Source organism: Pleurodeles waltl, chromosome 6 (assembly GCF_031143425.1).
Source record: "Pleurodeles waltl isolate 20211129_DDA chromosome 6, aPleWal1.hap1.20221129, whole genome shotgun sequence".
Lineage (NCBI taxonomy): Eukaryota > Metazoa > Chordata > Amphibia > Caudata > Salamandridae > Pleurodeles > Pleurodeles waltl.
Genome location: NC_090445.1, coordinates 171,957,014 through 171,981,505, shown reverse-complemented (window position 1 = coordinate 171,981,505; position 24,492 = coordinate 171,957,014). Strand labels below are relative to the sequence as shown.

The 24,492-nt window shown below is 45.7% G+C and overlaps 1 protein-coding gene across 1 annotated transcript in view; it reads right to left on the bottom strand.

The window, feature by feature from the left end:
- IFI35 (interferon induced protein 35) overlaps positions 1–24,492 on the bottom strand; it is a 193,588-nt gene that overhangs the window by 142,473 nt on the left and 26,623 nt on the right. The window contains exon 3 of the mRNA XM_069237757.1: positions 9,547–9,621. Coding sequence (XP_069093858.1) covers positions 9,547–9,621 — 75 coding nt within the window. The remainder of the gene's footprint in view (positions 1–9,546; positions 9,622–24,492) is intronic.

The following is a 24,492-nucleotide window of genomic DNA, read 5'->3' as shown; positions in this document are numbered from 1 at the left end:
GTTACAACTGGCAACAAGTACAACTGCAGAATACTCAACTTAAAAGACGTGTAACATCTGGGACAAGGCTCCAAGCCTGTAGTGGAGTTTTGAGCATGCATGTTTGCTTATTATGACTACAGTAAGGAAACAGACAGGTATGGAGAGTGTTGATGCGTGTGAGGAAAAAAGACATCTAGTAGCCTGTTAACATGTTTGTGGGACCACTGTGTAGATCCCCACGACTTGGGCAAACAACTTTGCTGTGTGTATTTAGGAAATGTTATCCCTGTTAGATTCCTCCCTTAGACTCCTTTAGAGAACACTTCTGGCAAGATTAAAAGAGTGGTAATATGGGGCAGGAGTGCTATCATGGGTTCAGTTGGGCTCCCATGAAAGCTTGGCGACAAATTAACAGTGCCTCAATTTATCCTTTCTGATTGCAAAATATGCAAAGAAGAATAACAAGGGGCTTCACCTGGACGTGTCAACTGCTCTGAAACTGGTTGACAGGTACAAATTCTGGTGAAAAGTGGCTAGCTAGTGTGTGGGTTAAATCAGAACTCCAATAACTCCCACAACAGCTGTACTCTTCGCTAAGGTCAACCGAGGGAACATACGGCTACTTTTGAAATTGTTAAAGCGGTTCACCAAGGACGTGTGCTTCCCCTCTTTTCGGTTACTTTACACATCAATTTTCCGGAGGTGAGCTTACCTTTGTACAAGCAGGCCCATCAAAAATCAATGGTAAGAAAAGCCCTTTTGCTGTATGCTGGTGACACCATCCTGTTATCTAGGACTGCGATTGGATTGGATCGTTTCTTGACCAACTATGTTAGCTATACACAACAGCTAGGACTGGAAATGTGTCCAATTTGAAAATAATGTCAATTGGCCCAGAGCGAATTAAGTTAAAACTTGTTAAGGTGGAAAGTGTGGCACTACAGAGGGTTAATCATTTAGGAGTCATCTTTGGAGTCAACTTAAATTGAGGCCTCCTGTTTACCATACAAAAAACATCACGCAAAATATAATAAATTATATTCAAAATTTAAAAAGTATATTTGTTTAACATATGGAAGCTTTAGACATTAACAGGGCACATAATAACACTTCAACTAGAAGTACTTAGACGAAGATGAAGTTTTGTACAACTGGTAATCTAAATTCATAAATCTGAAAGTGCCTTCATACAAGAAAAAAAAAAGAGTTTTGGTGAAATAAAATATTTGTATAAGATCACTCTACTGAAGCAGGAAAGCTGCGATTTATCAAAATTTTCTGGTTTCATTTTGTACAAATCAGCCAGGAAAAGGGTACCTATTTGTCTTTCCTTATGTTGAGGCTTTGTTTTTACCATTGAAAGCACTTTTTAAAATATTGCACAAACTCAACCAAAAGACATTGGTGCACTCTACATGAACACCAGTTACAGTACACAAGGACACGTGCACTGTTTAGAGGCACGTGGAGATCAAGTGATTTGCCCAGAATCACAGGATGCTGAACTGACACAGAAACTCAAACTTGCTTCCCCAGGTGCATAGGCGGCAGCTCTAACCATAACACCACATCCTGGGTGGAGGAAGAGAGGCATGCATAAGCCACATGAAAGCTTAGCTTTATGGGCTTTAGGTTCCAGCAAGACCTCGAGCCGAGCCACAGCTTGGCTTCAGGCTCGAGCTTTTAATGGCTCACCCATCCCCATGCTTATGAAGACAAAGACTTTAGCAGTGGATGCCTATGGTGAGTACGCTTAAGTGTGCTAAATCAAGTTCTCCTTAGGTTGAAGACAATTTATTTCTTTGTTTGGTTCTTAGGCTTTGGTTACCTGGAGGAAAAGATAAGCTGCACTCCCAGAGTCGGGAGGATTTCAGGTTGGACCAAACCTTCTGTAGAGCTGATAAGGGCAATAGTGAAAGACACTATAGCAAAAAGAACTCCTGCCTTGATCTCGTGGCTGGAATGTGGCCAGATTAGAGGACATTGGATATTGGATATGATGGTAGTAGGGGAGGGCTGCTCTTCCTCATCCTTGCATCAGTCACTTTAAATAGTCTCCCCAGTTACCTCAGTCTGTTCTTCAAATGAACTGTGGCTTCCAAAGAGCCTTAAGACCTGCCTGTTGTAGACTTCCGGATTCTGCTGTTTGCTATGTTTATGTGCCAAGCAACACGTCGGTGTTTGTGAGTACTGTATAAAAGTTGCCTCCATACACATAACATTAGTTATTGAAATGTATTATTATCTAGAGCAATAAAAATAGTGAATTTTGGCCTAACTTTTTTAAAATTTATTGTAGTGGAATTTATAGTGTTACACACCTCTGAAGAGACACCAGAACATGTTAGTGGACACTTAGCATGCTACACCGTGGCAAGGAATGGTTGAAAGGATGTTCAATCACAATGTAAAGAGTTGTGGAAGTATTTTTGTGTACTTGGTACATGGTGAGCGGAGTGGTGCTTTTATCCTGACTGAGGTCACTGCAGTTAGGTAAATGATGGGGTGAAGATGAGTGAGGAATAGAAAACGTGTTTTTTAATAACTCATTTATTTTTTTATTCGGTTGACAGGATGTGTTGTTTAACTTTGATGTTTATAAATATTTGCTGGTGAGAAGCTCTGGTTTGCATATGACATGCAACATGAAGAAATAAGTTACTTACCTGTAACTGTTGTTCTCCAGTATTGGAAACTTTCATAGGTTAACATGCTTGGTTACTTCCCCGTCGTCGAGATGGGAGTCCCCGGTGTAATATAAAAGATGTGCTTAAATGTATACATACATTACATGCACTAGTCCTTTAGCTCAGTAACAAATCACAGTCATTTTGTAAAAATGACCCAAACTCAAAATTCAACCAATCAGGTTGCATCGCCCTCTAGAAGCCTCCTGTGAGGAGCTGCCTTCCCTCAGATTTTCCAAGCATAAGTGCTGCAATATTAAAGAAACACTGAGAAAAGAGAAGGTGAGCTCCGCAGGGGAGGTGGGTGGGCCGTTACAGGTAGGTAACTTATTTCTTACTCCAGTATTGGAACTTTCATAGATTCACATGCTTGAATAAGAATAGCAAGCAGCGACTAGCACATTTTCTGTATTTGTAATAACAACATTCTACCATAAATGTGAGAGTATCAGCATTTAGATAAATCCATGCCTGATATTTATATTATACAAGCAAATTTATTATTATACAGAAAATGTGGTACTAAATGGTAGGAGTGGATGGCAAAAATAAAGAAATGGCTCACCTTCATTGGAACAAATGTCTAAGGACTGCTTGGCCTACCGCTGCAACTCAGAGCGTTTCAGCATCTAAGCAATAGTGCTTTGTGAAAGTATGCGCCGTTTTCCATGTTGCCGCTCGGCATATATCTGGAAGGGATACGACCGAGAACAATGCACAAGAGGTGGAAACCGCTCTAGTGAAATATGCACGTACTCTATTGTCCAAAGGTCGACCAGCCTTTTGATGGGAAAAGTCTATTGTGTTCGAGAGCCACTTGGAAATAGTCGGTTTAGTAACTGGATGCCCTCTTCTGGGTGCACTGAAGGCTATGAAGAGTTGGTTTGATTTCCTGATTGACTTTGTTCTGTGTAAGTAGAACTTGAGTCATCTTTTCAAGTCAAGAGAATGGAGAAATCTTTCTGCTCCAGTTTGAGGTTGTGGGAAGAAGAACTTCAGTACTATTGGCTCATTAATATGAAAGTCCGATGGTACTTTGGGGATAAATTTAGTGTTGGTACGTAAGATAAACTGCAGAAAAGGCTCTTGGATTGTAATTGTTTGTATTTCGCTGCCTCTGCGAGCAGATGTTCAAGCTAAGAGGAGCAATACTTTCCATGTGAGGTATTTGATGTCCGCTTTATGGATGGGCTCAAATGGTTCTTTCATTAGCTGGCCCAAGACTGTATTAAGCAGACAAACTGGAGGAGGGGCTTTAACTGGAGGAAAAGACCAAAAAAGACCTTTCAAAAAAATTTTTTAGAAGCCTGTGAAACCAGAGGGATGGTTCACCAGATATTCTTCTGTATCTAGAAATGCCTGCCAAGTGAACCTTGATGGACACATGGACAAGGTCTGAGCATGCTAGATGAAATAGGTAAGGTAAGATTTGTTCCAGAGTGGAAGAAAGGGGGTGTATGTTTTTAGAGACACCACATGCAGAAGTGTTTCCACTTTAATTGGTATGTCTTACTTGTACTGTTTGCACGCACCTTAGCAAGGCTGTCTTTACAGCGAACTCATTGAATTCAGGAGCCATGCAGATAAATTGAGAGATTCGGGATCCGGGTGTCTCACCTGACCTTGATTGATGGTTAGCAACTCCGGAATAGGTGTTATCCTCATGGGTGAACAAGACGACAGCAGTAGTAGCTCCGTGTACCAAGGTTGATGCAGCCAGGCTGGAGCAATTAGGATTATTTGGCAGGGTTCCAATTTGATTTTGCTGATCACTCGTGTGAGGAGAGGAATCGGAGGAAAAGTGTAAGCATTAATCCATGACCATGCTATCGAAAAGGCATCTCCCCACGATCCCCGTTGGTGATGCCAACTTGTGTAAAATCTGCATTTGGCTTTCTGGGATGTCGCAAACAGCTCCAGATTTGTTTCTATCCACTGGAGGAATATTCTGTCCAGCGTTTCCTGGTTCAATTCCCGTTCGTGGGGGGATGTTTTTAGCCTGCTCAGCGAATCCGCAGTGGTGGTCTGCAGTCCCGGGAGGTGCTCTGCTTTTAGGTGCACTGAGTGTCAAAAGCACCAGCACCAAATGGTCTGTGCTTCTTTGGATACTAGATGCGACTGAGTCTCTCCTTGCTTGTTGATGTAGTGCATGGTGGTCATATTGTCCGTTTGGACAAGCACTGAAGAGCCTTGGATTCTTGGAAGGAAGGCCTGCAATGCCAGATACACTGCTCTGAGTTCGAGAGGGTTGATATGAAGAGTGGTGTGAGAGGGGGGCCACTTGCCGCTTACTTGAAGGTCCTACAGACATGCACCCCATCCCACCATTGATGCGTCCGTTGTTATAGTTAGCGGAGGGACCTGGGTTAAGAAGCATAGACCTTTGGAAATGTTCTAGGATATTTTCCACCAACTGAGAAAAGCTGTCATACGGGGGGTTAGTTGTATTGTGTCTTCGAAGAAGGCTTGTGTCTGCTTCCACTGTTTGTCTAGCTCCTCCTGAAGTGGACGCATATGAAGGTGACAGTGGGGAATAAGATTGATGCAAGATGACTTCATCCCCAGCAATGATTTTTAGCGTTGAACTGAAAGGCACTTTCTTTGTTGGATTGTTTTCTCTAGCTAGACTAGCTTGTGTTGTCTGTCCACTGCTGAATAAGCTTTGGTTTGGACTGTATCCAGTATGGTGCCCAGGAAGACTATGTTGGTGGATGGCTGGAGCTGGGACTTTTCTTGGTTGAGAGTGAGGCCCAGTTGTTTGAAAAGGAGTAAGGTCGCCTTGAGAGAGCTGCGTACTGACTGGATGTCGGAAGCCTTTACTAACCAGTCATCTAGGTATGGAAAAAGTTGATGTCGCTTGCGCCTTAGATATGCTGCAACAGGGGCAAGACACTTGGTAAAAATCTGAGGAGCGGACTTGAGCCCGAAAGGGAGCACCCTGAATTGAAAGTGCCTGCCGGCTACCATACATCTTAGGAACTTCCTGTGTTTTGGGTGGATAGGTATGTGGAAGTAGGCGTCTTGCAGGTCTAGGGAAGCCATATAGTCTACTCTGTTGAGACGCTGCAAGATGTCTTTCAATGTCATCATGCAGAATGTCTGCTTTTTCAGGTACTTGTTCAGCTCCCTTAAATTTAGGATGGATCTCCATAGACGAGATTTTTTCCTGATTAGGAAGAAGCGAGAATAGAAACCCTTTCCCTTTTGGGTATAGGGTACACATTCTATTGCTCCTTTGGTTAATATCACCTCAATTTCTATATTGAGAAGATGGAGATGTCTTTGATGTGCTTGGGAGGGGGTGCACACGGGGGCATATGTATAAATTCTAGAAAGTGACCGAATCCTGGGGGTCATTCCGACCCTGGCGGTCCATGACCGCCAGGGCCGGGGACCGCGGAAGCACTGCCAACAGGCTGGCGGTGCTTCCTGGGCCATTCTGACCGCGGCGATAAAGCCGCGGTCAGAAAAGGGGAACCGGTGGTTTCCCGCCGGTTTACCCCTGGCCCAGGGAATCCTCCATGGCGGCGCTGCTTGCAGCGCCGCCATGAGGATTCCGACCCCCTTCCCGCCATCCTGTTCCTGGCGGTTTTTTACCGCCAGGAAGAGGATGGTGGGAACGGGTATCGTGGGGCCCCTGGGGGCCCCTGCACTGCCCATGCCACTGGCATGGGCAGTGCAGGGGCCCCCTAACAGGGCCCCATAAAGATTTTCAGTGTCTGCTTTGCAGACACTGAAAATCGCGACGGGTGCCACTGCACCCGTCGCACCCCTGCAACTCCGCCGGCTCCATTCGTAGCCGGCATCCTCGTTGCAGGGTCTTTCCCGCTGGGCCGGCGGGCGGCCTTTTGGCAGTCGCCCGCCGGCCCAGCGGGAAAGCCAGAATGGCCGCCGCGGTCTTTTGACCCACTTGTCGTTTGTTATCTGACGCCAATGATGAAGGCGGTGTTTCAGTGAAATAGGAGAGGTAGCCGGCATTTGGAGGTTGTCATTGCCTGCGGGAGGGATCTTTGGCTTGTCTTACAGACTTTCCTCTGTGAGGAGGCCTGCTATATGCCGCTGCAGGCGGTTGTCTTTGGTGATATTGGGGTTTGGTAGGTTGGAAGTTATGGGAATTAGCTGGGTACCTTCATTGCTGGTATCCTCCACGAAAGGAAGACTGCACTCTGCCTCTGGCACTTCGAAAGGGTGCTTTCTTATACTGTAGGGAGCCTAGCCATTTGGCAGTATCCGTGTATGCTTTGATTGTCTGGAGGGCGTCGTCGACATGCTTGCCGAAAAGGGCTTCCCCATCATAAGGAGGGTCCAGAATCTTCGTTTGGACTTCGGGCCGAAAGTTAGTGGCTTTAAGCCAACCTTGGCACCTTAACACTGCTGATCCAGCGAAAAGTCTAAAACCCATAGCGGCAATGTCTAGTGCGCAGTCTATTATCTATGAAGAATTTTCCAAGTTTCTGATTTATTTGTTTCTGGAAGATCGGGACTGATCTCCGACCATAGTCGCCTATCGTACCTGCCAAAGAGCGCAAAGGAGTTTGCTGCATACACCACAATGGCAGACACTGAGGAGAATCTTTTTCCGGTGTTATCAAGGCATCTACCTTCTTTATCCAGGGACACGGTCAGAAGTGCAGAAGGGTTTCTGGAACGTCTTTGGGCTGCTTGGGAAATGACTGAATCCGGCTTTGGGCGACCTGACAGGCAGGCGGGACGTCATCCGTTGCTTTGTACTTTTTATTGAACTTAGGCAAGACCGCTGGTACAGTAGCAGGGTTACGCATTATTTTCAAACCCTGATTTCACACATGGTCTATTATTGGGATAGCTCTGATGACTATGATGTTCTTTAAAGTTGTACAGGAACAATCTTGCTGGACTGTGGGCATTTGTAATTCAAATCGTGTGGCAGCTTTCTCCAATAGATTATGAAAGGTACCAACATCTTTGGAGGGGACTTGACACAAGGTGGCCCTGGAGAGACAGGCGTTGGCAATGTGTATTCATCCCACTCATCCTGTGTTGTAAGTATTTCTCCGTCTTCAGCTTCATCATCTGATGAAGTATGGATTTGTGGGTGCAAATTCTGCAGAGAAATGTGCTGAGTGGTAGGTTGTACCTGGAGGTGTAGCGATTGTGGAATACTTGGTGCGGAAACCACTGGCTGTTGAATGGCTGTAGGCTGTGGGTGGAAGCATTCTTTATAATCTGCTAGCATGGTTTGGAGATCTGAAACCAGACCGGAGGGCAAACATACCATTTCCCTCTGCTGTTGTTGAGGAAGTGGTTCATAGTAGTGCTGGTCATAATAAGAGTCATCGTCAGAATATTCCTGGCATTTAACACGTAATTGGAATGGACTTCTAGAGCCGCTCCATATACACTGTCATCATCTGAATCATCATCCAAGAGGTGTGATGGTAAAAGCCTTAATATCTTACTTGGGGATGTTATGGATGACGTTGGATGAGTCTTGGACATCTTTGTAAGCGGTGTATGTTCCATCAATGGGTAAAGAGGCAATGAAGATGGTCTTTGCCTTTTTGCAGGCATTTGTTTGATCGTCGATGACAGAAGAGTCACTGTCATAGACAGTAGCGTCGGCGGCAGAGGCATCGTTGATGGGAGCATTGTCAACAAAGGTGCCGTCGACGGGAGTATCATGGACGGAGGAATTGTCAACAGAAAAGTCGTTGGAGGTATCGTCGGCGGGGCCATCAACAAGAGGTCTATAGATGAGACCGGCGATGGGAGGGTCGTAGACGAGGTATGAAACGACGGCGAGTAAATCTGTGGTGACGAGATGGGCCGCCCCATCGCCGAGGATGAAATCATTGTTGATGAGGATCCTGAGGCCGCTGTCGTCAACACTGAAATAGTGACTATGGTTGATGTCACTGTCGATGATAGGGTCGTTGATGAGAACACCACAGATGACGGCACAGATCCTGGCTGATTGAATTTTTGTTTAATTTGAAGAGGTGGCGTTGGGGGCTCAGGGAGAGTTTTCTTTTTGGGTTTTATAAGGAGTTCCAGACTAAATTTTCTTGGCAGGGCTGCGAATTTTTGAAGAGCCCTCAGATTACTTTTTTAGAGCCTTTTTAGGAGGTTCCTTAATATCTGAGCCCCCATTATGTCTTTTAAAAGGCGTCTTTGTGACAGAGATAGAAGATGAGGCACTGTCATTGTCAGAGGCTGGATGGCCAGATTTACATTTTTGTAGCCACAAAAGAAGACGACCCTCTCTCTCCTTTAAAGTCTTTGTAGAAAATGTCCTACATACTTTGCAGTCTCTGGTCTTGTGATTTGGGTATAAGTAGTATATACAGTCTTCATGTGGGTCATCCACATATAGGCCATCATTACAACCCCGGCGGATGGCGGTAAAATGGAGAAAAGTACTGCCAACAGGCTGACGGTACTTTTCCCCATAATATGACATTGGCGGTTTGGCTCAAGCACATGACGTGTTGCTTGGCACATAAACATAGCAAACAGCAGAATCAGGAAGTCTACAAAAGGCAGGTCTTAAGGCTCTTTGGAAGCCACAGTTCATTTGAAGAACAGACTGAGGTAACTGGGGAGACTATTTCAAGTGACTGATACAAGGATGAGGAAGAGCAGCCCTCCCCTACTACATCATATCGAATGTCCTCTAATCTGGCCACATTCCAGCCAAGAGTAAGACTAAAATCACTTCTAACACAAGAATACACAGGAAATAAACATACCAGTTAAACTTTCCTCTCAATCCTCTATATCCACTGCAAAGATATTCAGTTGTTGCAAGCAGCTTGAAGGTAGCACAAGTGTTTAGCACGTAATCTATAGCATAGCACTTTGAACTCTTAACTTTGCAATAACTGCTACCACTCCATACCTTTAATTTCTCTATTTCCTTCTTGAGAGAGTCTGCCGTCAATGTTCCGCTGGCTCCATTGATGTGAACAAATTCCTAAAAAAAGATAACTTTTCTTAACACTTGCCGTTTTCTTCAAGCTACGCCAATGACTTGTAAAATTAAGAAATAATTGAAGGACATCATTAGCAGATGTCTTCGGCAATGCAGGTTAGGTTCTCCTCACATTGATGCAAAACCACATTCACAAACTGTTACAACTAAGGCTCCACAAGGGTCTAGGCTTCTACTGAGGTAAGATGGACACAAATGGACAGTGTCGCACAACACTTTAAAACAATCAACTTCCAAGTGGCAATAACACAGAGGGGTGGCAATGTGCATGGGCTTACATTTATACTTATTGTGAGACAGTGGCCATCTAAAAAATATGTAATAAATGAATAGGGGCATTTAGCACCCTATAGCTAGAAACATAACTCCAAAGAAAATACAACTGCTGCACTGAACTTATATTTGAAAGGCCTGCTCCTAATAGGGATATTGATCAAGAACGTTTGTTATTACCAAGAAACTTGGGCGAGTTAGAGCCACAAAAATGATCTGTAATTAGTATGAAAATCAGTGTGGGGTGAGAGGTGAACTGTGCCTACAGTGAATGAGGTATTGTCTCGTTGCACAGATGCGGAAGCAGTACTTGTGAAAAGAAGGTACAGCTAGGGATTTATGTTGCTAGTCAGTAATTAATAGAGGAAAACGTCAAGCCTTTTAGACTTTTTTGGTGCTAGGATGTTCCCCAAGGAAACAAGTAACTAAGTTAAGAGGCCTGGCAGTAAAGATAGAATATGGATATTTATTCTTCCAGGAACGCAGAGAGACACAACACATGCCTTGCAAAGTACATATCAAGGACAGACCATCATACACCATGACATTCAAAATTCCACAGCGTGTGGAGCCGCCAGTATCATAGGCCTAGCACGAGAGTACAACACACAAGAAACATTTCAGTTTATAAAGAAATAACAAAGTGGGCAATGTGCATCACTTAGTTCAAAAGTCATAATATTACATAAAGAGAGCCGGGAGGGATAATGTACAAGAAAACAATGACCTGAATCAAATAAGTAAATAGAGCCATTTATTAAACATATACTAATATTTCTGTCTACTTGGCAGCCTAAGATAAAAAGCCACTTCACTGATCCACTATCACACGCAGCACTCTACCAGCACTCCATACATCTAAACCTCCTCCTATGTATGCACATGTGCAGCATTTATTAACTAGTCTTAACAAATGGTTCAACCCCTCAATCTCTCTTGGTTCACAGCATTAATTTGAAAGCATACATTTTTGCATCTGAAATAGCTTGCTTGTACTTTTCCATCAAAACAGTTTACCAAAATGTATCTCTAACTGGCTCACTGACGAATTTCTCAAATATCCATTTATATTTGTGTTTATTTGATTTATATTATACATCAAAGGCCAGGAACGAATCTAGTTTCACAGTCCTTACATACAAAATAATTCAATAACAATAGTGCATAGAAACAGACAACAGAAAATACATCATGAATAAATGATATCATCAGGGGTTACAGACAGACATTTAGCGGTAGATATCAGTGAAAAGGCACGAAAAACAGGTAAACCGATTCATTTGAGCCAATGAAAACATACATGAGAAGTGGAGTGAAGTCAATGACACACAATGATACATGGAACATTCAGCGTAATGGATTGTGAAATTATTTCTTTGCCGGCACTTGAATTTGGACACACTTGTATTTCAACAGTCGTTGGATATTTGATTCCAAAGAACTACTCTGGCTCTATTTAAGCGCTTTCCTTCAAGGCTGCTGTGTTGCCAGTTGGTGTGTTCTGGTTTATGGAAGAGCGCAGGGTTCTCTGCGTTTAATGAACCCTTGTAAGGTAGTCTGCTGCCTGGCCATGCATGGCATTCCAAACAACGAGCACATGTATTTCATCTGCAACCCACTTTAAACCAACGTAAAGCTGAAAGTACACTGAAACTCGGGCCTGATTCAGATATTGGTGGACGGGTTACTCTGTCACAAACGTGACAGTTATTCCAGCCACCATTACAATTTCCATAGATTATAATAGAACCGTAATACGATGGACCGGATATCCGTCACATCTGTGCCAGAGTAACTGCATCTGCCAAGATCTAAATCAGGCCCTTGGTTTTCCTTTTTCGGACCAAATTGTTTTCTGATAAACCTGTTTACATAGCATGAAATTTAGACATTGTCAAAAGTTGCTCTGAAACATCGAGCACCACGGCTTTGGTGCCTAGATCCTGACTGAAAGTCAAAGCATGGTGGGGGTTACTTTAAAGGTATGCTTATAGGTGAGAGGTGACTATGGATACTGTGAGGTCAAAGTTATCTTGTTTACCTCCAGCAATTCTATAGTCTACTATTGTTTGACACCTAATTTGCTACCCTAGGCTGTGGATCGAGGCATATGGGCATAGCAACTGGCACCTTTTTGTGGATTTTGGTTCCTCTCTACCAACTTAGCCACAAGTGAGATCTCAGGTAGGTGAAACTTTGGTCAAACAGCTAAAAATAATTTACTTTAATGGTGCTATTTTCAGGCACCGGCTTCACATAAGTCGTTGAATCACAGCCTTATTCCAACTCTACATGGAACACTTCATCTAACATAGACAGGCCCCTTTGGAGTGCACCGTGGACATCACATTCAACATGTCTGGCACTCCATACTTACTCTGCTAGTCTTGTCTTTTACAACTACCAATTTCTGCATTAAACAAAGTGTGTTCAGGTCAGGTGCACATGTGCAAACATCTGCCAGCTGTGGTGTGCTCACTTTAGACTAATGAAGAACAGGGTCATATTCCAAACTACTCAGTGGAAACCAAAGGCACAGTACATATGTCTAAAAAGCTTCATTTAGAGTTGCGTAATTAACCTCATGTATAAAAATAAAGTTTATAGCTGTGCAAAGCTGTGAAAGTTAATTGAAACATTTGGATAAGGCTTTCAATTGGCGAGAAAGGCAGCAGCGTTCTTGATTGAACACAATTACATCTAGTTATCTCCAACAGCACGTCTTCAAAAACGCTTTAATCTTAGGTAATTTCTCAGTGACCTGGATCTACATCATTTCATCCAATTAAACAGATTTAACTGACCTGGTCAGTGAACTGCTCTGCCTCCCGTAGCTCCACTGGTAAGTAGAGCCCTTGTTCCTCTGAACTCCTGACCTCTGTCAGGAGTTTGAGGCCCTCCTCCACCCGCAGGTTTCTGCCTGCGCCTCATCCCTGGTGTCTAGTGGGAGAGCTCTGCTTTCCTACTAGGCTGCCCTCTGCCTCTCTCCTACTTTTTTCTGTTTTGCTCTCTGTGTGCCTTCTCTTCAGTGTCTCCTTTTTGTGCTCCTTTTGCCTTTCCCTTCTACATTACACTCTTTCCTCGTTTTTCTCTCCCCTCACTCTGCTCTCTCTCTCACTCTCGCTCTCCCCCACCGCTGCTGCCCCTGCGGCCCCGCCCCCAACCTCTCTCTCACACTGCATTCTTGCCGCTGCTGCCCACACGGAACCACCACTTTTTTTTACGCCGTTTTCTGCCCCTGCTCCCGCCTCACAACTGTCCTCTCCTAACCCCCCTCCCTATTTAATGGCAGCCACTACGCGGTAGGACGAGCAATACCTCGCTCTCCCCCACCGCTGCTGCCCCTGCGGCCCCGCCCCCAACCTCTCTCTCACACTGCATTCTTGCCGCTGCTGCCCACACGGAACCACCACTTTTTTTTACGCCGTTTTCTGCCCCTGCTCCCGCCTCACAACTGTCCTCTCCTAACCCCCCTCCCTATTTAATGGCAGCCACTACGCGGTAGGACGAGCAATACCACTGACCTGGTCAGTGAACTGCTCTGCCTCCCGTAGCTCCACCCGTAAGTAGAGACCTCGTTCCTCTGAACTCCTGACCTCTGTCAGGAGTTCAAGGCCCTCTTCCACACGCAGGCTTCTGCCTGCGCTTCATCCCTTGTGTCTAGTGGGAGAGCTCTGCTTTCCTACTAGGCTGCACTCTACCTCTCTCCTTTTTCCTGATTTGCTCTCTGTGTGCTTTCTCTTCCGTGTCTGTCCCTTTTGTGCTCCTTTTGCCTTTCGCTTCTACGTTACACTCTTCCCTCGTATTTCTCTCCCCTGCACTCTCTCTCTCTCGCTCTCCCCCTGTTTCTCTCCCCCGCCGATGCTGCCCCTCCTCTCTCTTGTGCTGCATTCCCGTCGCTGCTGCACCAGCAGCCCGCCCCCTTTTTTGGTGCCATTTTCAGCCCCTGCCCCCCCCTCCCAGCTGTCCTCTCCTCCCCCTCCCTACTTAATGCATCTAAGGCAAGCCCATCTGTGCCCGTCCGCGCCTGGACCACACCCAGCGCCAGAACTCCTCACCGCTGCGGCACTCGAATCCGATACGACATCACCACCCTCCGTGTGCTCAACGCCAGCCTCTCATCCACCTGCCATCAAGCCACTCCGCAGCTCACCCACAGACCCTTCTCCTGCGGGAACTGCACCTTCACCAGCCTCCACGCCAGCGACTCACCTGCCAAGGCACGACGCAACCATCTCAGATGCATCCTACTCAACCCCCGCTCCGTCCACAAACATGCCATCAAACTCTGGAATCTACTCGACCCAGCCTCCCCAGACGTCCCCTTCCTGACCGAGACCTGGATGAACCCCTCCTCAGAGTCCAACATTGCCATAGCTATCCCAGACGGCTACAAGGTCACCCGTAGGGACCGCACCAACAGACCAGGAGAAGGCATCGTCTTCGTCCACAGGAATACCCTCAGAATCATGACCAGCACCGAAGACACCCTCAGCGCCACCAAACACCTGCACTTCCAGATCCACACTGATCCAAACACCACTCTCAGAGGGGCCCTCATTTACAGACCCCCCCCCCCCGGACCTCAACAGCAGTTCAGCGACTCCAACTCCGACATCATCAGCACGCACGCCCTTGCATCCACAGACTACATACTCCTCGGGGACCTGAACTTCCACCTCGAGAACACCAACGACAACAACTCCACTACCCTGCTCAACAACCTTGTAAACCTCTGCCTCAAGCAGCTCATCACAACACCCACCCACTCCGCAGGACACACGCTCGACCCCATTTTCTCCACCACCAAACCTGTCTCCTTTAGCCACACCACGAACTCCACTGGACCGACCACCGCTGCATCCATTTCTCCTTCGAGAAACCCACAACACACCATCACCCGCAGCAGATTCCCCACTGCAGATGAAACAAGGTCACCTAAGACCAGCTGATCACCACCCTCTCCCGGAACCCACCTATCGACACCACCGACATGACAGCCCGCAAACTCAGGCAATGGATCAACGACTGTGCCAACACTCTCACCCTGATCTAGAAACCTTCTAACAGACGCACCAACAGAAAGACCTTCTGGTTCACTGACGACCTCCAAGATTCCAAGCAAACATACTGAAGGCTCGAGAAAAAGTGGCGCCAAGAACAGACACCGGACAACTACACAGCCTTCAAGAACGCCATCCGCAGACACCACCAACTCATCCGAAGTGCCAAACGAACAGCCTTCAAAGAACGCATCGACAACAATGCACACAGCTACAAGGAGCTCTTCAAAATCGTGAAGGAACTCTCCAACCCCAGCACCAACATCAACATCAACATCAACGACATCCCGCCATCACAAGACCTCTGCGATTCCCCATCCACCTTCTTCTACGGCAAGATCGCAGACATCCATGACAGCTTCAATACCCCGACCCCCCGTCAACCACCGACACCACAGACTCACCGCCCCCCAGCCACACCAGCCTCCTGCTCTCCTGGACCCACGTCAATGACACCATCAAAATCATGAACACCATCCACTCCGGCTCACCATCCGACCCCTGCCCTCACCACATCTTCAACAAAGCAAGCTCCGTCATCGCACCCCAACTCCAGAAGATCATCAACAGTTACTTCGAGACCGCCACCTTCCCGGAGAGCTGGAAACCTGCAGAGATCAACGCCCTCCTGAAGAAACCCAAGGTGGACCAAAGGACCTCAAGAACTTCCAGCCCATCTAACTGCTCCCTTTCCCGGCAAGAGTCATCGGGAATATTGTCAACAAACAACTGACCCCCTTCCTCGAGGAGAACAACACTCTGGACCCGTCCCAATCCGGATTCTGCAGGAACCACAGCACCGAAACCACCCTCATCGCCGCCACAGACGATATCAGGACCATACTTGACAACTGCGAAACCGAAGCCCTCATCCTCCTGGACCTCTCGGCCGCGTTCGACACCATCTGCCACCACACCCTATGCACACACCTCATCAACGCAGGGATCCACAACAGAGCCCTGGAATAGATCACCTCCTTCCTCACAGGCAGAACCAACAGAGTCCGCCTCCCTCCATTCCGCTCTGAAGCCACCAAAATCATCTGCGGCGTGCCCCAGGGATCGTCCCTCAGCCGGACCCTCTTTAACGTCTACATGGCTCCGCTTGCAAACATCGTCCGATCTCACAACCTCAACATCGTCTCATATACCGATGTCACCCAGCTGATCCTCTCCCTCGCCTAGGACCCTGCCACCGCCAAAACCAACCTCCACGAAAGAATGAAGGCCATCAATAAGAGAATCATGTTCAAACTCCTCACCCATGCTCACAAGGCACTGCACAACACCGGACTAGCATACCTCAACAGACGGCTCTCCTTCTACACCCCGACCCGACAGCTTCGCTCCACTGACCTTGCCCTCGCCACCGTCCCACGCATCCACAGAACGACTGCCGGTGGCAGATTATTCTCCCACCTCGCCGCAAAGACGTGGAACACTCTTCCCACCCACCTGCGACAGACACGGGATCTACTTACCTTCAGGAAACACCTCAAGACTTATCTGTTTCAAAACCAAAGAAGTTCTTCTTGATCCACTTTATTTCTACAGCTTCATAAATTATTTAAGGTAAATTCCAAAATTCAACAACTCAAATATTCTTCATAATATTTAGTGTGCATAACCCACTGCATTTAGGGCAAAGCCCTTCATCACAGGAAATATTTCCTAGAATACGAATCCCAGAAAACAGGAATTTAGGAGAACAAGACTGATATCACAATTGTATATACACAAAAAATAATAAAATGGTGTGAAACAAGCAGTCCTAACACAAAAGGGAGAGTAACACTGTCCACTGAACACCCAATGAAATGTACTAACAAACCAGATCGAAAAATGTCTAGTGCTCTTAGTGTCATTGAAAAAAGAATAAAAGTGCCACTGTGCAACAAACAGAACAAACAAGGTAAACGTGTTCATGCTAAAAACAAAAAACCTCACATGCGTCCAAGGACAAAATAACTATAAAAGTGCTCATGTATGCAAAACAATACCACAAAACCAGAAAGAACTAACATGGGTCCAAAACCGAGGTGGCCATGAAAGAGCTTGTGTGCACAACATTATCGTCATACAAAACGTGTCTACGGACCAAGAAGTGCTGAAAGAAACATAAGGTGAGCATTAAATAATGGAGTACGCATGCCTGTGTTTAGTGGCAGCTGATACAGAGTGCAACAGTGGGCTGAACCAGAGGAATTAGTTACTTACATCAAAGGTTAGGTGCTTCTCAGAGGTGAACAAGCAAAAATGCAAAAACATGGCAGATCGCACTGCACACAAAGACCCAGTCGCCGCACACCACCAACGTATCAGAGCATCCAGAACAGCCGCCATCCAGGAACGCATCAGCACCAACGTGCACAACAGCAAGGAACTTTTAAACGCAATCAAGGAATTCACTAATTCCAGTTCGGACACCGCGAGACGTTCCCCCCCCTCCCAAGACCTCTGTGACAACCTCACCACCTTTTTCCACTGGGAAATCGAGGATATGTACGAAAGGTTTGAGAGCCAAATCACACTTCCACCTCTCCCCAGCACCACCTCAGACCACACCCCCAGCCGACGCTGAGCCAATGGACCCCATCTCCACGGAAGACACCCGAAAGCTCATGACCTCTATCCACTCTGGGGCACCTTCGGACATGTGCCCACACCACATCTTCCACTGAGTCAGCGCCACCATCGCCCCTATGCCAGTCAATCAACCGCTCCATTGAAACCGCCACCTTCCCGAATGACTGGAAGCATGCAGAGATCAAACCGCTACTAAAGAAACAATCTGACAATCCTAGAGATTTAAAAAACTACAGACCCATCTCTCGTCTCCCCTTCCCAGCCAAGGTAACCGAAAAAGCCATCAACAGAGAGTTCCCACAATTCCTCGAGTCAAACCACATCCTGGACACCTCCCAATCCGGCTTCAGGAGCAACCACAGCACCGAAACTGTCTTCCTTGCAGCCAGAGATGACATCTGCACCATACTGGACCACAGATACATGGCTGCCCTCATTCTCCTCGACCTCTCCGCTGCTTTTGACACTGTATCCCACACCACCCTATGAACCAGACTTCACAACTCCAGAATCCATGGCAAGGCCAAAGAGTAGATCTGCTCCTTCCTCACCAGAAGGACTGACAGAGTCAGACTCCTGTTGTTCCTCTCAGAACCTACAGAAACCTCCTGTGGAGTAACCCAGGGCTCCTCCCTGAGCCCTACCCTCTACATGGCTCTGCTCACCAAAATCATCAGAGAGCACAGCCTCAACATAGTCTCCATTCCAACAACACAAATCTAATTCTCTCCCTCACCAACAAACCATCAACAACTAAGAGCAACTTCCACAATGGAATGAGAGGAGTCACCAACTCCTGCCTCAAGCTGAACTAGAACAAGACAGAGATTCTCATCCTGGCTCCCACTCCCTCCGACTGGGACAACCCCTGGTGGCCAGCTGCCCTTGGAAGCGCCCCCCACCTACCGACCATGCATGCAACCTGGACTCCATTACCCACTATGTCAACAGCATCTCAATTTCATGCTTCCACACTCTCAGTTTCCTCCGGAAGATCTTCAGGTGGATCCCCACCAAGGCAAGAAGGACGGTCACCCATCCACTTGTCAGCAGCAGACTCGACTATGGCAATGCTCTACAACGGTATCACGAAGGAGCTCTAAGCAAGACTCCAGAGAATTCAGAACGCAGCAGCCAGACTCATCCTAGACATCCCCCACTGCAGCCACATCTCTGCTCACCTTAGAGAACTGCACTGGCTACCCATCAACAAACAAATCACCTTCAAGCTCCTGACACATGCCTACAAGGCCCTGCACAATATCAGACCAGCCTACCTAAACCACCGCCTTTCTTTCAACAGCGTCAGATAACTCTGATATTCTCTACTTGCCCTCACCACCACCCCTAGAACCAGGAAGAGCACAGTGGGAGACAGATCCTCTCCTACCTTGCGGCGCAGACCTGGAACACACTACCTACCTACCTCAGGCAGGCCCCCATGCTGAATCAGTTCAAGAAGAACCTGAAGACCTGGCTCTTCAACTGATCGGCACCCTTAGCGTCTTGGAACCCCATGGGTGATAAGCTGTGCTACACAAATCACTGATTGATTGATTGATTGATTGATTGATATAATTACACTCCATGACATACAATCCCAATCCTCATAATTCCGGTAAACTCAATACCACCTATTTACTATCCACATAATTCCAATGCACACCATGCCACATAACTCCAATATACAAATCCACTCCACACCACACAATTCCACCATACACAATTCCACAACTAACAATTCCAATCCAACCCACATAATTCCACTCCACACCAAATACATCCACTCCACTCCAGTGGAGAAGTGTGGCTCAATGGTTAGAGCGGCAGACCCTGAAGCAGAGATCTGGCTCAAGACCAGGGTTCAAGTCCTGCTTCGGCAGGTCTTGGGCTCAATTCCCCTTGACCAGATAATTCTCGCCTCGGTGCCTAATCTAATTCATGGGTCCCACTCTGCAACTCTGGGCAATAGCTTGCTTAATCTCCACAACGGCCCCAACAGCGCTTGGATGCCTGGCTTCACCCTGGGGGTGCTCAGGAGTGGGCGCCTCACAGGGAAAAGCCAGGAGGGGTTCCATAGCGGTATGAGTACAGCGCCTTGAGACCCTAACGGGTGAGTAGTGCGCTATACAAGTGCTAATTTACAATTTACATTTTACATTTACACTCCAAACTAAAATATATGGGTAAAAGACATTGTCATTTACAATGCCAATAGCTCTACCTCTCACAAATGCTAGACCCATTGCATTGCAAATGCTTTTTTCTTTTGCTATTAGTACCCCATAACAGTGCATGTGTTTTCTTTCCCTCTCCAGTGCTCTACTTTCTGCTCACATATCTGTCCCAAATGCTCATCATGCTTTTCCCCCTAAAAACTCTTGTGCAGCTTCTCCTGCCCCTTTTTCCACTGATTTCTTTATTATTTTTGGGGGTCTTTCAAATAAACATTCCCACACAGCTTTTTCCTTTGCTCTTGTCCCCTTCTGCACCAGACAGTCATTGGAGTTTACCTTTATCTCCCACCCGCACATTCCACTGTTGCCCCCCTCAAACCCTTCTGCTGTATTAATTTCTCTGTTTTGGAGGGCCCAACAGCTGCAACTTGCTTCTTAACCCCTTCGCTGCCAGGCCTTTTCCCCCTTAGGTGCCAGGCCTTTTTTTTTGGCTATCTGGGACAGTTCGCACTTAGGCTCTTATACCTTTTTGTCCCCTTAAGCTACCAATACCAAATTTGCGTCCTTTTTTCCAACATCCTAGGGATTTTAGAGGTACCCAGAGTTTGTGGGTGCCCCCGAAGGAAACCAATAAATTAGCCAAATTACAATAAAAATTTCAGTTAAAAAAAAAAAGGGAAAAAAGGGCTGCAGAAGGCTGCTTGTGGTTTTTCCCCTGAAATAGCATCAACAAAGCGTTTGTGGTGCTAAAATCACCATCTTCCCAGCTTTCAGGAACAGGCAGACTTGAATCAGAAAACCACATTTTTCAACACAATTGTGGCATTTTACTGGGACATACCCATTTTTTTTTACTATATTTTGTGCTTTTAGCCTCCTTCCAGTTAGTGACAGAAATGGGTGTGAAACCAATGCTGGATCCCGGAAAGCAAAACATTTCTGAAAAGTAAACAAAATTCTGAATTCAGCAAGGGGACATTTGTGTAGATCCTACAAGGTTTTCATACAGGAAATAACAGCTGATATAAAAATATATTGAAATTGAGGTGAAAAAACAGCAATTTTTCTCCATGTTTTACTCTAACTTTTTCCTGCAATGTCAGATTTTTTTAAAGCAATATACCGTTGCATCTGCTGGACACTTCTGGTTGCGTGGATATATAGGGCTTGTAGGTTCATCAAGAACCGTAGGTCCCCAGAGCCAATAAATGGGCTGCACCTTGCAATAGGTTTTCATTGTATACCGGGTATACAGTAATTCATTTGCTGAAACATAAAGAGTGAAAAATAGTAGGTATCAAGGAAACCTTTGTATTTCCAAAATGGGCACAAGATAAGGTCTTAAAAATCAGTGGTTATTTGCACTTCTCCGAATTCGGGGGTGCCCATGCTAGTATGTGAATTACAGGGCATTTCTCAAATAGACGTCTTTTTTACACACTGTCTTACATTTGGAAGAAAATGTAGACAAAGACAAGGGGCAGTAACTCTTGTTTTGCTATTCTGTGTTCCCCCAAGTCTCAATTGAGTGGGTAGGCCTAATGCACGCGACAGGAAACGTGACGTGGACAAATCAAATTTTTACATTGAAAACTGATGTGTTTTTTGGAAAGTGACTAGCTGTGGATTTTGATCTCTAGTTCAGTCGGCACCTAGGAAAACCTACCAAACCTGTTCATTTTTTAACACTAGACACCGAGGGGAATCCAAGATGGGGTGATCTGTGGGGCTCTCACCAGGTTCTGTTACCCGGAATCCTTTGCAAACCTCAAAATTTGGCCCCAAAAAAAATCTTTTTCCTCACATTTCGGTGACAAAAAATTCTGGAATCTGAGAGGAGCCACAAATTTCCTTCCACCCAGCGTTCACCATAGTCTCCCGATAAAAATGGAACCTCACTTGTGTGGCTAGGCCTAGTGCCCACGAAAGGAAATGCTCCAAAACATTATTTGAAAACATCAAAATTATCAAATAAAAAACTACCTGTTTTTGTGGGTGGGCACCTGCGTTTTTGGTCCTGGGCTCAGCAGCCATATAGGCAAACCTACCAAACCCAAACATTTTTGAGAACTAGACACCCGAGGAAGTCCAGGGAGGTGCGACTTGTGTGGATCCCCCAGTGTTTTTGTACCCAGAATCCACAGCACAGCTCAAATTTAGCAAAAAGAAAAAAGAAATCAAATTTTTGCCACATTTTTGTGTGGGATCACCGCACCGGACATATTTCCTACCATCTAACGTTCCCCTCTGTCTCCCAATAAAAATGATACCTCGCTTGTGTAGGTGGACCAAGTGACTGTGACAGGGAAGAGCCAAAAACATGTCGAAATTGAGGGGGAACCAAAGCGATCTAAAAGGGCAGTTTGAAAAAATATATTTTTAGGCTGACAAGTGGGACAGAATTGTTATCAGTATAGATGCTACAATGCTGGGTGGTAGGAATTTTGTGGATTCGTGCAGATTCTGGTTCCATCACAAAAATGTGGGAAAAATGTGTGATTTCCAGCAAAATTGGAGGTTTACAGGGCATTGTGGGTAAGAAAATGGTGGAGGGTCCATGTGAAGCACACCATCCTGGACCCAGATGTTTAGTTTTCAGATGTGTCTAGGTCTTGTGGATTTTTCTACATGGCAGTGTCCCAAAGTCCAAAAAGTGCAGCCCTCACCATTCCAAGTGTGACGATTTTGAGAGTTAGCCAAGTTCTCATGGCCCAAATGTAAAACCAAAACCCAAAATAATCAAATGTCCTCTTGCTTGCCGTGGGAGAACATGTTTTAGTGTTTAGGGGAGAGCTAAAAAGACTGTTACCCCCTTCAGTTGGGGTGGGGGCATAACCATGCCCCTACTGGTTGGTAGCCACTAGCCCACTATATTTTTTTCAGTTCCCTGGCATTTAGTAGGCTTTCTGCCCTCTCCCAGGGAGTGGATCGGGGTAATTGCCCCATCTGCCCACTTGCCTAAGGGATCGCTCCCTTTATATGAAAAAAATACAAAAAATAATGGCCATTTCTGCTGTCCAATCACATTGCGATCGGGCAGCAGAAATGTTCAGAATGACATCGAAAGATAGGAAAAGCCTTTCCTTTTTTTCAATGTCTCTGCCTGCCCCCTCTCCCGAGCGGAAGAGAAATGCTTAGCATTTCTCTTCCGCATCACGATTGGAGGTGACCTCTGATGAGGTCAGCATGTGATTGCGTGCTAATGTCATCAGACGTCACTGGGGGCTTCGGTGTGGGGGGGGGGGGGGGGGTGATTCACCTTCCATCCCTGAGGGGAGGGTGTTGGTCGGGTGAAGGACGAGCTGGTCTCATCCCCGGCACTTGGAACCGTGGCCACGGGCGAGACCAGCTCGTCCAAGGCACCGCAGGGGTTAAAGAAAAAGTGCTTTGGAGCCCTTTTTATACCTTCTTTATTTACCGCTCCAAGACAGATGTCCGCCCTCCTGAACTGTAAATTAAAAAAACAAAATGGACACTACATCATGACATATGTATTTGGATATGCATGTATATGTATACATGATCCCACTGGGGCCAACCTAGCATAATGACACAAACACATGCCTAATGATGCATGTGCACATATTCATCATTGTCATCAGTTTTGCAAATGTTTGCTGTAAACTTTCGTTTCTAACCAAGGCACCTCACTACCATGTCTGCCCACTCCGTCTGTTTAATTCCTAGAATGTGTAACTTCCGGCTAACCAGAGTATGTCCTTTTTTTAAGTTTAATACATTATATTCCATATTTTTCATAAAGCCAAATAAAACTGTAAAACATCAGAAAAGTAATATATGAAAAATATTAGGGGAGAACAGAGAAATTCAGCATTTTTTAGCAACAATCTTACTGGGTACACACAATAAAGTATAATTGTTAAAAAGAGGGACAAAGAGCGAGGTCGTGTAGTCAGTCAGTCAAAATACTTTATTCAGTCACTGTCGAAAATAAGAGCATATAAAACCATCATCATTCTGAACGAAATAAAACAGTTATATAAAACAAATATAAAAAATAAGTTTCATCCTATGTAAACTATTACTATACATAGAATAGTTGTTAGAAATGTGGCCCCTAATTGGCAGTCAGTTTGCACCCTTTCCAAGTAGGGACACTCACTCTAGTCAGGAAAAGGGAGATACCCGCTCAGATAACCCCTGCTCACTCCCTTGGTAGCTTGGCACGAGCAGTCAGGCTTATCTCAGAAGCAATGTGTAAAGCATTTGCACATAACACACAGTAATAAGTGAAAACACTACAAAAGGACACCACACCAGTTTTAGAAAAATAGCTGTAGGAAGTTGGCTCTGTGTGCACTATTTCAAAGTAAGGAATAGTATGCACAGAGTCCAAGGGTTCCCCTTAGAGGTAAGATAGTGGCAAAAAGAGATACCACCAATGCTCTATTTTGTGGTAGTGTGGTCGAGCAGTAGGCTTATCAAAGGAGTAGTGTTAAGCATTTGTTGTACATACACACAGGCAATAAATGAGGAACACACACTCAGAGACAATTCCAGGCCAATAGGTTTTTGTATAGAAAAATATATTTTCTTAGTTTATTTTAAGAACCACAGGTTCATATTCTACATTTAATACTTTGCATGAAAGGTATTGCAGGTAATGACTTTAGGAACTTTGAATAATCACAATAGCATATATACTTTTCAATTAAAACACATATAGCTATTTTAAAACTAGACACAGCAATTTTCACAGTTCCTAGGGGAGGTAAGTAATTGTTAGTTCTTGC